The sequence below is a fragment of the Rhinopithecus roxellana genome, chromosome 11 (assembly GCF_007565055.1).
Source record: "Rhinopithecus roxellana isolate Shanxi Qingling chromosome 11, ASM756505v1, whole genome shotgun sequence".
Classification (NCBI taxonomy): Eukaryota; Metazoa; Chordata; class Mammalia; order Primates; family Cercopithecidae; genus Rhinopithecus; species Rhinopithecus roxellana.
Window position 1 is genome coordinate 47,837,198 of NC_044559.1, and position 15,162 is coordinate 47,852,359.

Here is a 15,162-nt window from a genome sequence, read left to right on the forward strand (position 1 = left end):
GGGCCCCCGCCCCCGCCGCGGAGCCGCAGCCGGAGCTGGAGCCGAGGCGGCGGCGGGACCCGGCCGGCCGGACAAATTTCCTGCTCCGCTGCGGACGGCGGGCGGCAGGAGCCGGCGCGAGCGGCTTCAGGAACCCACGGCTTCTGCGCGTCCCCGCGACCCTTCTTCGCGCCCGGCGCGGACAGCCGGGCGCCCCGGAGGGCGGCGGGCGGGCGCCCGGGAGATGCGGAGCCGCCGCGGCAGCGCGATCTGCTCGACCGGACCGGCCCCCCCGAGGTGAGCGCGCGCGTGCGGGCGGGAACCCTGCGCTCCTGTGGGGGACCGTGCGCCCCGGGCGGCCCGAGTAGGCCGGGGACGCTGCCTCGGCCGCCGCCGCGGGAGGGAGGGGCCTCTCCGAGGCTCAGAGTCCCGACCCTGTCCCTGCCGCCCCCGCGACGCGCCCAGTACCAGCGGCTGGGGACTGCATGACGCCCGACCCCGGCCCGCGGCGGGTACCTTCACCCAGAGTCCCCAGTCCAACTTGGCGACCACAGTGGCAGTGCTCACTCTCCCTCTCGGTAAACAGGAGGAGGGCGTGCGTGTCTGCGGGTGGCGACAGTGCGCGGGGGCCGGCGGCAGGGCGGCGTACGTGAAAGCGGGCGACACCGAGAGGGGGTGCAGGCCTCGCGTGGGGGGCTGCGCGCACGCGAGGCTGTAGGCTGGCGCCTTTGAAGAAAGTGGCTCGAGTTGTGCCAACTCCGGGAGGGGCCGGCGCGCTGCCAGGATGCTGCCCCACAGCCGGGCGCCCGCGCCTTCCCAGGGAGGCAGGCAGAGCGGGATGCAGCAGCCGCGGAGGGTCGGAGATGCGGCAGGGAGACCCTGGCAGGTGGTCCAGGCCAGATTGCCGCGATTTGCAGGGTCGATAACCTCCGAGGGCTCCTGGGCACAGAGGCCAGCGCGGTGCCAATTCTGAGCGCTCTCGGGACCATCTGGGGAAGGCTGGGCAACCCACAGGATGGGGAGGCAGAGCCAAGCCGGATGGAGACCGCGCTGGACCTGACCTAAATTCCTTCCAGGCATGCAAACCTTTCCAGAAGGGTTAGCCAATTATGCTTGCAGAATTATGATATTGATTTGTCTTGAGTCCTGACCATTCCATCAGAGTTTCAATCCAGGAAACTCAAAGAAAGAATATAGTTCTCTGCTTGTATTTTAGAGTGAATGAGGGTATGGGTGAGTTGAATGAACACCAGCAAAGAGTGATCACGTGATCCAGAAATTACTGTGTCCATGTCCAGTCAGCTCTGCCTTTGGCCCCAGGTACCCCTTGACCCAGGGCGTCTGGAGGTCTTTGTGTCCCAAAGATGGATGAAGTTCTGCCTCTGCACACTAGCGACTCTTGCCCATTTAAACTGTATGTGGGGGTGGTGGGGTGGAAGGGTGTTTCCAAAACTGGGACGCTAGGCCAGAGGAGGGCCTGAAATGGTGGGGGCCAGTGGCTGCACAAGCATCTGACCACCACGGTCACTCAGCCAGCATGGTATGGGCAGAGCTTTGTGCTATGAACAGGGTTGGGGTCTGTACTTTCCAAGCATAGGCTCTTGGCATTTGGGGAGCAAAAGGTCAGAGGTGAGGTAGAGCAGGCCCAAGAGGTGGGGGCTGCGCTGTCAGTGAGAGGGGCCTGACGCAGCACCCAGCCCTTCCCAGACAAGGCCCTGCCCCTGAACGTGACCTTGGGGGCCAAGATTTTTGTTCATTGATGTTGGTGATGCCTGTGAGTCACCACCGCCCCCTCCCTGCTCCAACAGACTGTTCCCATGTGGACAAGAGCTAGGAGCTAGATTTGTCTCTGGAAAAGGTCAGGTCACTGGATGTGTCCAGATGGCTTGGGACTTAGTCATACACTCTCTCATCAGTTCCAGTCAAACCAGTTGAGGGCAGTGGATGAGGGCGTTGTTGTCTTTATGTGTGATACTTCTTGGAGGCCCTGGGTGGACACAAAGTGAGGATAATGCAGAAAGCCATACGGAGGCCACCTCTCATTTCTGTGGGGGCCACCCAGCTGAGAGAGACACGCTCCCTGTGTCAGCACCCCCACCTCCACGGAAGCCTGGAGGAGGTCCTGAAACACTCTGCCCTCATGGGAGCCCCCTCTTCTCCAGGGATGCATGTGTGCAAACCATTGTCCCTGAGAGTAGATGTGGCTATGCATGTACATCATTGCCCCTGAGAGGAGAGGTGGCTGTGTGTGCAAAGCATCGTCCCTGAACCCCAATAGAAGATGCAGTCACAGTGGGGGTGATGGCAGATGCATCAGTTTCAACTGGTGAAAGTATGCTTCTCCCAGCCGTGCCTCAGTGGGTCCACTGTGCTCCATTGCCACCACCATTAGCCTAGTCTAAGGTGCACCACTGATCAATATTCCCTCTCTGAAGGTCAGAGGTATGTTTCCAGGCCCGGCCACTCCTCTGCAGTTCTCCTCCGCAGCTGCCCACTTGACATTTATCCCTGGGATGTCAAATGCTGCTTGACTCAATGTGTCAAAATCAAACTTGTGATCTCTCCTCCCCTTCCAGTACTTTCCCAGTGTTGTCTTTATCCATCCAATTTCACCAGCCTCCATGTTGCTTCTGAAATATGTGCCGGACTATAGTTTCCATGAAGAGAGGACAATACTGTATCTCCAGTGCCCAGCCATGTACTTGCCAGTGGAGCCTTGAGGACTCCTGGCCATGGATCAACAACTTGGAATTGAGATCTTCCCGAAGTACATGTGCTGATGGAGCAAGTGTGTGTCTGTTGCGTGGATGTTGTATGGTTGATAGGCAGTCACACATTTTTGCTGATGTGGATGGGCATGGTCCATCCAGGGGTCATGTGGCCAGCCCTTCTGGAGATGCTGGACTCACCTGCTAAAATGACTGTTGACTTGGACCAGAGACACCCCAAGTGACCTCCCAGGGAGGCAGGCTTGGGAGCAGAGAGGGAACAGGATCGAGGCTGCCCTGTATTCCCTTGCTAGACAAGTATTTTTCATTTATAATATCTGAGTCACCCTTACAGAAGTTCTGTTGCCAAAGCAGGAATGAATGTATCCATTAGGGTAAGACTGGCCTTCTTAATATTTGAATATCACTTGAGAAAAAAAACTACAGTTCTAAGAACATCTCTAGTTTTTCTTTTGGCTTTTTTCCTGCTAAACCAATGGCTTTGTCTAATGGCTTTGTCTTCCATGAAGCTCCCAAAGCTTTCCAGATCCCAAGACTCAGCTCCCTGCTCTCAGTCTCCTTCCCCTTTATCTCCATCTTAGGAACTCCTACCCATACCTCAAGGCCCACCTCAAAAGTCTCAGTCTCCACAAAGCTTTCCTGGCCCCCGACCTGAGAGGAATCTCTCTTACTCTTGGTTCCATAGAACATTATTTGTGCCTGTCCTAAAGCACTTACTGGACTCATCTTTGATTTCCAGTTCACTTGCTCAAGTAGTTTATCTCCTCCACTAGGTAGCCAGTGCTTTAAGGGTGAAGGGTGTGTCTCTGAGAGGGTGTACTTTGGGTTCACTCGGTCAAATTCTGACTCTGGTGCGACCTTGGCTAAATGACTCAAAATGCAGACTTCAGTGTTCTCTTCTCTAGAATGGGAGTCATCATTGCTACTTCCCAGGGCTGCTGCTGTGAGGGGAACATAGGATACATATAACTGACATGCCACATGGCTGGTATGCAGTAAATCATGGTTATCTTTCCCCTATAACATCTAATGCTGTGCATTGCACATGTAAGAATCAATGAAGTTAGGCCAGGCACGGTGGCTCAAGCCTGTAATCCCAGCACTTTGGGAGGCCGAGACGGGCGGATCACGAGGTCAGGAGATCGAGACCATCCTGGCTAACACGGTGAAACTCCGTCTCTACTGAAAACTACAAAAAACTAGCCGGGTGAGGTGGCGGCGCCTGTAGTCCCAGCTACCCGGGAGGCTGAGTCAGGAGAATGGTGTAAACCTGGGAGGCGGAGCTTGCAGTGAGCTGAGATCCGGCCACAGCACTCCAGCCTGGGTGACAGAGTGAGACTCCATCTCAAAAAAAAAAAAAAAAAAAAGAATCAATGTACTTTGAAGTTTGAGGCTGAAATCCCAGCACTTTGGGAGGCCGAAGCACACAGATCACTTGAGGCCAGGAATTCCAGACCAGCATGGGCAACATGGTAGAACTCTGTACCAAAAACACACAAAAAATTAGATGAGTGTGGTGGTGCACACCCTGTAGTCCCAGCTACTCAGGAGGCTGAGGTGGGAGAATCATCTGAGCCTGGGAGGTCAGGGCTACAGTAAGCCATGTTCACACCACTGCTCTCAAGCCTGGTTGACAGAGTAAGACCCTGTCACGGAAAAAAAAAAAAAAAAAAAAAAAAAGAATCAAGGAAGTTTGAATGAATACATGAACCAAGCAAAAACCATGCGAATAGATACCTTTTGTGCATCATCCAGATTGGTAAGTCAAATCAGTATGGTGTGACATGCTAAATAACTTTATTTTTTGCATGACAATCTAAATGATTATTATGTAAATTTTGTGTGATGAAGTATTTTAATCCCATAATGTTATCACTTACCATGAAGGCCATCATTCTTCAATATGCACCATTGACTCCAGTGATCGATGAGGCAGAAATGCAACTTGCTATGCACATTAACCAGTCTCGTGGCCTGAATTACACCTGGCTGGGTGTGAGGCACCGCAAAAGCAAACGAAACCCAGCCCTGAGAAGCAGTGTGGCCTAAAATGAGGTGTATGCAATCAGGGTAACAGAGCAGCTTCTAGACCAGAACATAAAGCTAAGAAGCTGTGGCCAACCCTAGAAACTCTCAGAACTTCACTTTGCTTATCCAAAGAAAGGGGCTATCCTGGGCCATCTCTGAGTCCCTCACAGCTGCCGCACTTCCGCCCGATTTCACCCCTCCCCACCACTGGGCAGGAAGGGCTGCTGACTCTGTACAAGGCTGGCTTCCAGGCGGGGAGGCTGCCTGTTTCTTGGCTCAGCACTTGGGCCACATGGCTCCCTGCTCTGGACACCAAATCTAGAGAGAGAAAGGAGAGGCCTATGGGTACATGGAGCACGCTGCCAATTTTAGGTACTGGCCCTGGACATATCAAGAGTTTATTTTAGAGGATTAACTTCTCATTATTTTGTCACTAGGATTTTCTTTTTCACCAAAAGCAGAGTGCTGGATGATATTTTAGATGGTTGGGATTTTAGATCAGCCATACCTGAGGCAATAGGGGTTGGTCTAATGTTACTAATCCTTGAGCAGACACAGATGAGCAGTTGTGGGGCCGGTCACTGCTGGATGTGGGCTAGAAGACCCCTGGTTTGGGGATTATGAAGGCAGCCTCCTTTTCTTCCCTGGGATCTGGCTGCTGTTCTCCCAGTCATACCCATCATGGTCTGCCCTGTCCAGGTGTTCCATGTGAGGAGTTTTGATGTGGTGCACAGCCTTTGAACTGTTACAACACCCTGCTCACAGCCAGAAATGTGGGCCCCAAGTCTTTCTTTCAACTATACGAATACTTCAGAGGCTTTGATTGAGCTTATGAAATAAAAATTCTTAACAATATATTTCAGAAAAATAAACATATCCTTTTATATTGATTCCAATGAAATAGGGGCCAGATAAAATATTTTAAAAGGGCATCTGTTTTTAAAAATGTCTTTCAAATGCAATCAAGAATGTTCAGTTAATCCAGTCTGTTATGTATATTGTAACAAGTAACAAAAGAGGCAGATAAATCTTTCTCCCAAAAACAAATATAAAGTCCAGCAGGGAGTAGGGAAATGTTTGAAGAAAAGAAAATGATTCTTAGTTATGTGCTAAAAACCAACTATGTTTTGGGCAGGTGCTTTGATGTTAGTGTTTGTTGGGTGGAGAATAAAGAATTGATAGGAAAACTTGTTCGGATCCCAGGTCTGGGTGCTGGCTACACATTTGATTCAATGGAAGGGCTAGCATGGGAACAATAGCGTTTGGCTGTGAGCGCCCTGGACAGGTACATGTCATCAGCTCCCAGGGATGGACAGCTGGTCCCACAATGCCTGGGGTTCAGAGCTCACTCTGTGCATGTATGTGACATGGAGAGATGGACGAAGGTAATAGAACTGAGTAGGTGCCTGTCCAGGTAGCAGTGGAAGAGGCCAATGGCAGAGGCTCTCCCTGCCGTGATTTTACTGTCTGAATACCAGTCACAAGTGGAAGCCATGGGACTTTATTTTCAAGGGGAGGTGACACAGCCTGGGACTCAGGGAAAGGACTTAGGAGCAGAAGGACTGGTTTCATAGAGGCCCATGAAACTAAGGCTCTGGACAAGGCAAGGGACTTCCCCTGGCCCAGTGTGAGCCTAAGTCTTTACAGTAGGGAGCATGATGCCACCAAGGGAGCTGCATGGGGATCAGTGGAGGTGGTACGCAGAGGCCTGGCCCCATGCTCACCAAAGGGCCAGTGGTCTTACACAAGCCAAGGGACCAGGGGACCAGAATCAAAGGCCTGAGGTGATGTGAGCCCTGACTTCTCCTTTGCCACAGTCACTTTGTCCTCAAGGCAAGTCACTTAATTTCTATTCAATAAATGCAGAAACATAATTTTTGGTTATTAATGTCCCCAAATCTGTTTGGACATTTCCAGCTGAACATTAGTCACCAGTTTTGTACTAGGGAGAAAATTAGTTCCATCTTTCTTCTCAAGTGAGATTTTAAAATGTCCTATCACGTAGCTACTTGATTACAGTGTATTATTTTAAATGACCTCTGTACTCAGTCCTTTTATTTTGGCGTCCTCTCACTCCAGAAGGACTTGGTAATTTTCAGGCTGTGTCTCTGCAATAGGGCTTTCACAGGTCTGCGGTGCAGACTGGTTTACTCTCCCCGACTCGTCGGCTAACATGCACGAGGGCGCTCTGAGCGTCGGGAACGCACCCACCAAGCACAGCCCAGACAAAATGGAAGCCCCTGTCCAGGCAGGTTCCCAGTGAAACTCTGGGGAGCTCCAGCCTTCCTTTCTTCTCCGGTTTATAAAGAGGCCAGCCTCAGAGGTGGACACCTACTTCCATGATTTGATGTCCGACCCTGGGACTCTCCTCTCTACCCTGCCCCCACCTCATCCACCAGCCTTTTGGTCTGAAATCCTTGTCATGGGGTAAAGCTTTTTATTTTGTTGTTGGAAACACAGTATATGGTTTGCCTGTGTGTCCCCTTCAAATCTCACGTTGAAATGTGGTCCCCAGTGTTGAAGGTCAGGCCTGGTAGGAGGTACTGGATCATGAGTCAGGTCCCTCCTGATTACTAGCGCCATCCCTTTACTGATGAGTGAGTTCTTGCTCAGTTAGTTCACTTGAGATCTGGTCATTTTAAAGAATGTGGCACCCCCCACCCACTCTCTCTCTTGTTCCCATGCTCGCTGTGACATGTTGGCTCCCTCCCTCCTCTGCCTTGATTGGAAGCTCCCTGAGCCTCACCTGGAGCAGGTGCCAGCATTATGCTTTGTGCACAGCCTGCAGAACTGTGAGCCAATTAAACCTCATTTCTTTATAAATTACCCAGCCTCAGGTATTCCTTTATTGCAATGCAAGAACAGACTGACATACACAGCACAGGTGGAAATACAGGCTTTGCAGACAGTGGCGGCCTGGTTTTCTGACACCAAAATTATTCCCAGGACAGGCGCTACTCTTAACTCTTCTAACCCCATCCACTTGTTACAAAACACACTTTCAGAAAAAGGCTAGGTTGTTACTGAGGTAACATGGGATGGATCTTTGGAGGTGGGAAGGTCTCCAGACTCCTGTGGGGAAGACAAAGTAAATCCTCCCTATGGAATGCTCCAGCTCGTTTTCTAGATTCCAGAGAGACCTGCTAGTAAATTCAACTAAGAGGCTGGTTTCCAGCACAGAATATTTCCTACAGATGTCGGTGTTTCTTTCCAAATCCTTCCTCTCTTCAGGGTACTTTCCCACTGTTCTACTGTTCTGCACGTAGGAGAGAAAGCATTTCTCAGATGGTGAGCTTTTATCTTCCAATGGTTGTCAACTAAGGAGACCTGGAAGTTCCCTTTCCACCTGGAATGTGAGCCCTGCATGCTGGGCATGAGATAAGGACCAAGGAATGACCCAGGACAATTTCAGAGCATGGGGGTGGCATATCCTCATGTCAGGGCGTGGAGCTCATATTCAGACCCAAACACTCTGAATCTCTGAAGCAGAAGCTCTCTTACAATTCCTGGGGAGGAAATCAGTATGAATTAATAAAAAGCCTGAATATTGTGGATTTTTATTACATTCGAGATTTATAGTAACTCAATCCAGGCCAACAAAACATTGCCTTCAGGTACTTACTTTAATGAATAGAAAGCATGTAAATGCTCTTCCAAAGAGAATAACACATTTTAGCATCTTAGATATGTAAAAATAAAACTGTACAGTCTTGGTTGCACTAGGAAGTCTACTTATCAAAAAAAGAAACTTCTGTTTCCAGCCACATTATTTCAAATCATCCCAAAACTTACATTGTTACTAGTCAAAATTTTTCCTTGTGATTAACACTTTTTTCCAGTATGGTTTTCCTCTTTCTGAAAGCAGCCTTAGTTTCATAAACAGTTGGACATTTAAGTACTGGACGAAAAAGTACTGTGAACCAGTAACTTCATCTTTAATTTTGAATTACTGTTTACTCAGCGCTCTCTTTTCCTAAGCTCATAGCAGCCCTTCATTCAGTGCATCAGTAAGTCAATAAATTACTTTTTGCCAAGGTTGCAAACATCAGCTAAAGTTCAGTCATCTACTGGAGATGTAATCAGTCTGTCTATTTAAATTCCTTTGCGCAAAGTCCAGATTTTGGCCCAAAGTAATATAAAAATGCAAGAGCCAGAAATTTAATAATTTTGTACTGTGTTGTGCCAAGCCAGGACTATTCTTAGCTAGCCAACAAAATTCTTTCACAGGATGTTTTTTGGTTTTCATCAAATGTAGGTAGTGTTTAAGAGTCTGTAATATCATGTAGAAGGAACAAGTGGAAGTATTAAACCTTTATTGACTACCTACAGTGTATAGAGGATCTATGACTTACAATGGTTTTATTATAGTTTCTCAAATTTACAATGGGTTTATTGAGTTTTGGGTACACTTTCAACTTATGATATATTCTATTTACAAGGGGTTCATCAGGATATGACCTCACTGTAAGCCCAGGAACATCTGTACAAGCACTGCTTAGCACTGGAGTTACCAAAAAAACGGCACAATGGCTTGTGACATCCTGTGGATGCTCCAGGTCCACAGGAAGACAGAACTCACTTCCAGGGAGTGTTAAATGTGATGCTGGATGCTCTTGTGGAAGAGTGGAGACCTGGAAGGGCCTCCCCAGGTAGCGCAGTGACATGGTCTGGCTCTGTGTCCCCACTCAAATCTCATTTTGAATTGTAATCCAAATAGTGATCCCCACATGTTGGGGGAGGGACCTTGTAGGAGGTGATTAGATCATGAGGGTGGTTCCCCCGTGCTGTTCTCATGATAGTGAGTGAGTTCTCATGAGATCTGATAGTTTTATTAGGGCTCTTCCCCCTTCACTCTGCACTTCTCCTTCCTGTCACCTTGTGAAGAAGGTGCCTTGCTTCCCCTTCCGCCATGATTGTACGTTTCCTGAGGCCTCCTCAGCCATGCTGAACTGTGAGTCAATTAAGCCTCTTTCCTTTATAAATTATCCAGTCTTAGGCAGTTCTTTATAGCAGTATGAAAACAGACTAACACAAGCAGGCTTGGTTTACTGGGCCATTTCATAGGCAGCTGACAGAGATTGAGCATTCCAGACAGAGGGGCTGCCATGTACTTGCTTGGCAATAGGAAGTGGTGTGTCCTGTCGGGGAAGAGCAGGTGTCTGCATGGAGCTGTAGCCCAGGGACAGAGGGGATGGAACAAAAGAGATGGAAAGTTTTAGGATCACCCAAACACTTGTGCACCATCTAGGAGTCTGGATTATGTCTGATGGACCAGCAGTTCTTAACCTGTCTTAAATTATGACCCACTTTGAGATTCTAAGGAAGACTATGGACTCATTCTCCAGAAAAACGCATGTGTGCACACAGTCATTTTTATAGTTTCAGCGAGTCTTTCCTAACACCCCTCCTCCCATCCTGAGGCTCGCAGGTTCCAGGTGTATCCCGTTTGTGCGGCCTGGCCAGCCCCACAGAGCCCAGCAGCATGCTCAGCTGTGAGTTTGAGAAGGGGCCCCCTGCTGGCTGTGTGTGGTAAGTCAGAATGGAGGTGATGGGGGAAACCAACTCAGCAGATTGGATTCATAGGCAACATGACCATGCGGGTGAGAGGATGAGGGTGAGAACCAAGGCCCCGCAGTTTTCCGCCAGGGTGACTGGATATATCCGGACTAGACATAGGCTTACGGGATGATGATGCACCCAGGATGTGAACTGAGTTTGAGGGTGCCAGAGGGGGAAGCCGCTCCAACATGTGGAATCCAAGCAGCTGATTCCAGCAGGAAGAGTCTGTCCAAAGGGAAGTGAAGAGAGTTTTTCAGCATGAAACTGATGGTGCCAATGTTTGTGCTTCATTGCGCTAAACTGTCATCTTTGTTTTTATTAAAAATGGGCTTACAGGGCCAGGTGCAGTGGCTCATGCCTGTAATCCCAACACTTTGGGGAGCTGAGGTTGGAGGATTGCTTGAGGCTAGGAGTTTGAGACCAGTCTGGGCAACATAGTGATACTGTCTCCAAAAAATATTTAAAATTAGCCAGGCATGATGCTGAGTGCCTGCTGTAGTCCCCGAGTGCCTGTAGTCCCCGAGTGCCTGTAGTCCCCGAGTGCCTGTAGCTGCTCCAGGGGCTAAGGCAGGAGGATCGCTTGAGCCCAGGAGGTCGAGGTTGCCATGATCATGCCACTTACTCTGGCCTTGGTGACAGAGCGAGACCCTGTCTCAAAAAAATTTTTTTTATTTTGAAAATTGGGGTACACTGTACATTCTTAGGGTCTACACAGTATTCCTAATAAAATGCCATGTAGGCAGGGCACAGTGGCTCACACCTGTAATCCCAGCATTTTGTGAGGCCAACGTAGGTGGATCACATGAGGTCAGGAGTTCAAAACTGGCCAGGCCAACATAGTGAAACCCTGTCTCTACTAAAAATACAAAACTTAGCTGAGCACGGTGGCATACTCCTGTAATCCCAGCTACTTGGGAGGCTGAGACAGGAGAATCGCTTGAACCCATGAGGCAGAGGTTGCAGTAAGCTGAGATCATACCACTGTACTCCAGCCTGGGTGACAGAGTGAGACACCATCTCAAAAAAAAAAAAAAAAAATGCCATATAATGAATCACTGAATGATGGTTGTTGTCATCAGAGAAGTCAGCTCACAGGCCGTGATATCTCCTGCTCCCACTTACAAAGCAGGTGGGAATGATCCTGAGAAGCTCCGTGAGGTGACCATCGGCCTCTGATGGGGACAAACGGGAGTCACCTTCTCTCTCTCTGGCTCCCATGACTCTTATCTAAAGACCTCAGGCTGGCTTGGAGCACCACATTTAAGCTTCCTTTAAAAAAGAAGAAAATGGGCCAGGCGCAGTGCCTCATGCGTGTAATCCCAGCACTTTGGGAGGTCGAGGTGGGCAGATCAGGAGGTCAGGATATTGAGACCATCCTGACTAACACAGTGAAACCCCATCTCTACTAAAAACACAAAAAATTAGTCGGGCATGGTGGCGGGAGCCTGTGGTCCCAGCTACTCAGGAGGCTGAGACAGGAGGATGACCTGAACCCAGGAGGCGGAGCTTGCAGTGAACCGAGATCACGCCACTGCACTCCAGCCTAGGCTGGAGCGAGACTCTGTCTCAAAAAAAAAGAAAAAAGAAAAAAAGGGAGAAAATCTATATGGAAGAAATGAAAATTATTGAAGGAGCTTGGGGGAAAGGCCGAAAGAATCTTGGCTGTTCATATAAACCAAGTCCCAGGGCTGGCTTTATGGCTGTTGGGCAACCCCTGCCCAGTCAGCATCCTGGCAGTTGTCATTTGGCAGAGTCAGAGGGCAGACACACAATGACAGCAAGAGCAAAGGCGGGGCCTGCCCACGAGGAAGAGCCACAGGCTGTTGAGCATCGATGTGTATTTCTCAAGGAGCATGAAAGAGACTTTTTACAAAATTGCAAAGAACTGGCCTGACTGGGAAGTGCAAGAATTATCTTCCCTTCAGGGAAAAGGGAAGTTTAACTGAGGCCTCCTTGGGCTGGAACACATCTCAAGTCATGGTTCTCAGAAACCCAGGGTGCATTTATGGACAAGTCTATGATAGGAGTTGTCGTTGTATCTTGAAGATGCAAAGATTCATTTTGTACCTTTATTTTACACATCAGACCTTACCCAGGTACCATTCTGTGCCAGGCAGTGCCTAGGACCGAGGCAGATTTGGCTCCATTGATGTGCCCAGGAAATGGATTTCATTGCACACTGAAGGACCAGCCCTTAAATGCATTGTCGTCAAATAAAAAAGAAAATTTCACTCATTTCTGGTGATTTTCTCAATAACCTTTTTCATATATTTGAATGTAACTAGAAATATATTTTTTGTCCAAGTCTTTCAGTTCACCAAAAACCAAAGTAAAATTCTACCCTTGTGCTTTAGATGTTAACAATTTGAGAAGTTTGGCCAGCAATTTGATCTCCCTGTTTAGAGTCGGAGCTGGAGGCCAGCTGCAGAGGAGGAAAGGGAGACTTGCCCAGGGGCATGCTGCCTGTTCCTGCCACCCGTGGGCTGCCTTCTTCCTGTTCTGTTCTGTGCTGCCCCTAGTGGACTGACCCCTTATCCCTCCCTCCTGTGCCTGCAACGAGGCTTGTGGTGCTGGGCCTCAGGAAATGGAGGGCCCTCATCTGCCTCCATAAGAAGAAAGCCCGGGTTATTCATCTGTTTAGACAGAAGTGCATTCCAACCTTTAGCAGGATCTGAAGGTGAGAAGCTATGACTTCATTACTGTGCATCCATCTTTTGTCTGCTTGGCCCTAGTCCTCTGGGTGTGGTTTCCACCTGGCAAATTACTTCCAGGAGGTGCTTGAGAAGGCAGTAGCATGTGGAAACATCTTATGTGCAGCATGCTTTTGTTTACAAATGATTTATTACTGGTTATGTCAAAATACACATCGTGAATGAATGGGCAGTGCTGGGTAGAAATCAGTGACGTCAATCGTGGTTCTTTTACTTAGCAGTGGATTTTTTTTTTTTCCTTTTCAGTGTAGTAGTAATTTGTAAATGCTTTAAGGAGGTTATGCTTTCTTTAGTGGCTTGGCATCTTGGAAATTGGAGCAGCCAGGCTTGGCGTGCTGTGTCCATTTTTAGCCCTAGCAGGCAGGAAGTGTGGCCATGCTCTCCCAGGGTAACTGCTGCGAGTTTGTGGCTAGAATGATGCTAGGTGGGAGTTACTCAACTGTTTGAATGCAATGGGCTTAGCTCATGGTAAGAAAGTGCATGGAGCCTGGGAAGCGATTGGTATCTGGTTACCCTGAGCTCAGCCTCTAGTAACAAATGACACAAGGCATTTGTGAAGGCTGGAAAGCCTCTGTGAGAAGAGCACTTTGCATCCCACTGGGAAGGGGCAGCCCCCTGGAGCATGAGGGGTCTCTTGCTGCCTCTGCTTTGGGTCTAGCTGAGGGGCTACTTTGCTGCCTGACCCCCAGCCAGGGTACGAGTTCCCAGATTGCTGGTGGGCGTGTGACACTCCACGTGGCCACAGCACCCTCCCCCCTGCTTCTTCAACACTGCTAGGTCAGGGAGTTCCAGTGGCAGGGCAGAGGGACCATTCCCCATGGCTGACTCAGCTACAGTCCACCCAGAGTGTGTTTATGGGCAAGTCTACTACAGAGGCGCTGTACCTGAGCCTGGAACAAACCTTCTTCTTTCATGGACTTCCCTGGTCTCTCCAGGACACCTCAGTGCAAACGCAGCTGTGTGATGCCACTCCACACACTGGGGAAGGGAGAGGGGTGGACTCCATGTCAGTCAGGGACCTTAGGGATGCACGAGATGGAAATATGACTCAAGTTCAGTCAAGTTCGTAGGGGCGTTGACTTACAGAACTGAAAGCTCAGGTACAATTGGATCCATATGACCAGATGTTGCCACAAAGGCCCTGACTCCCTCTCATATGTGCTCTGACAGACTTAGTCCTGTGGAGCCTCCAGCAGACTCACATTCTGTCTCCCCTGTGGAAGGAGAGAGCTTTTCCCTACAGATCAACCCAGATGTGAGTCTCCTTGGCTCTGATGAGCCAGGCTTGGATAACTCAAAGCTTCCTCGGTGTCTGGGGCTTGCCCTGTTTTGATAATCCAGGCTTGGGCCCCGTGTCCTCCCAGGGACCAGACGTAGAAACACAGCTCCTTTGGCAAGGGTCCTATTTTCAGTGGGGGTCCAGGGCAATACATGAAATAATCATTACGATAATACCAGCGATCATTGGTGTTGAGGGTGCCCTTGCTGAGTGCCAGCCAAGTCCTGCTCTAAGCACTTGGACATGTTAACTCGGTCAGTGCTCACAACTGCAATACCAGGTGAGGTATTTTTGACGATCAGTGCATTTTTGACAGAAGGAACTGGAGGCCCAGACAGGGTAGCAGCAGGGCGAGGATTTGAAAAGGGATTGAGACCAATAATCCCCAAGATGGAGGGGTGATGTCTATGTGTGGGAGCAGGGGCCACACGGCTGCTGGGGATGGGGTGGGAAGAGGCGTCCTGTGGCCCCCAGGCTCACTCAGGGAGCAGTCAGATGGAAGGCTGGGGTAGACACCTGGGCCCGCCTGGGAAAGGTTTTAGAATCACAGGAGGGACTTGAGTTCCATCTTGAACTGGGGGAGGTGATGCTAGGGATGCGGAGGTCTATAGGGACTGGGTTGGGGGCACAGAGCTGGGGGCCAGGAGAGGCTCACCGAGCTATTACCCAGCAGGGCTGTGCCTCAGAGACACAGGGGAAGTTCCTGAGAGCCTTCTGCTTGGACCCTGCTCTCATGATTGGCTCCAAGTTCTACAGTGAGGCCAAGGCAGCTGCATTTTTTACAAAGCTCCCCCAGGGAATTCCAAGTGTGGCCAGGGTGGAGAATGCCAGGGTCTTCTGCAGGGTCCCAGAATGAGGTCAGGACTTTCTTCGATGG

At 49.7% G+C, this 15,162-nt stretch overlaps 1 protein-coding gene across 4 annotated transcripts in view; it reads left to right on the forward strand.

Moving 5' to 3' along the window:
• Positions 1-27: 27 nt before the first annotated feature.
• PTPRE (protein tyrosine phosphatase receptor type E) overlaps positions 28-15,162 on the forward strand; it is a 178,930-nt gene continuing 163,795 nt past the window's right edge. For 2 of the 4 annotated variants that reach the window (XM_030940251.1, XM_030940252.1), the window contains exon 1: positions 421-557. In XM_030940251.1, the coding sequence (XP_030796111.1) occupies positions 465-557 (93 nt within the window). In that variant the 5' untranslated portion in view covers positions 421-464. Of the gene's footprint in view, positions 277-418; positions 558-15,162 lie in introns of those variants that run through there. The other 2 variants (XM_030940254.1, XM_030940253.1) reach the window with 2 other exon arrangements.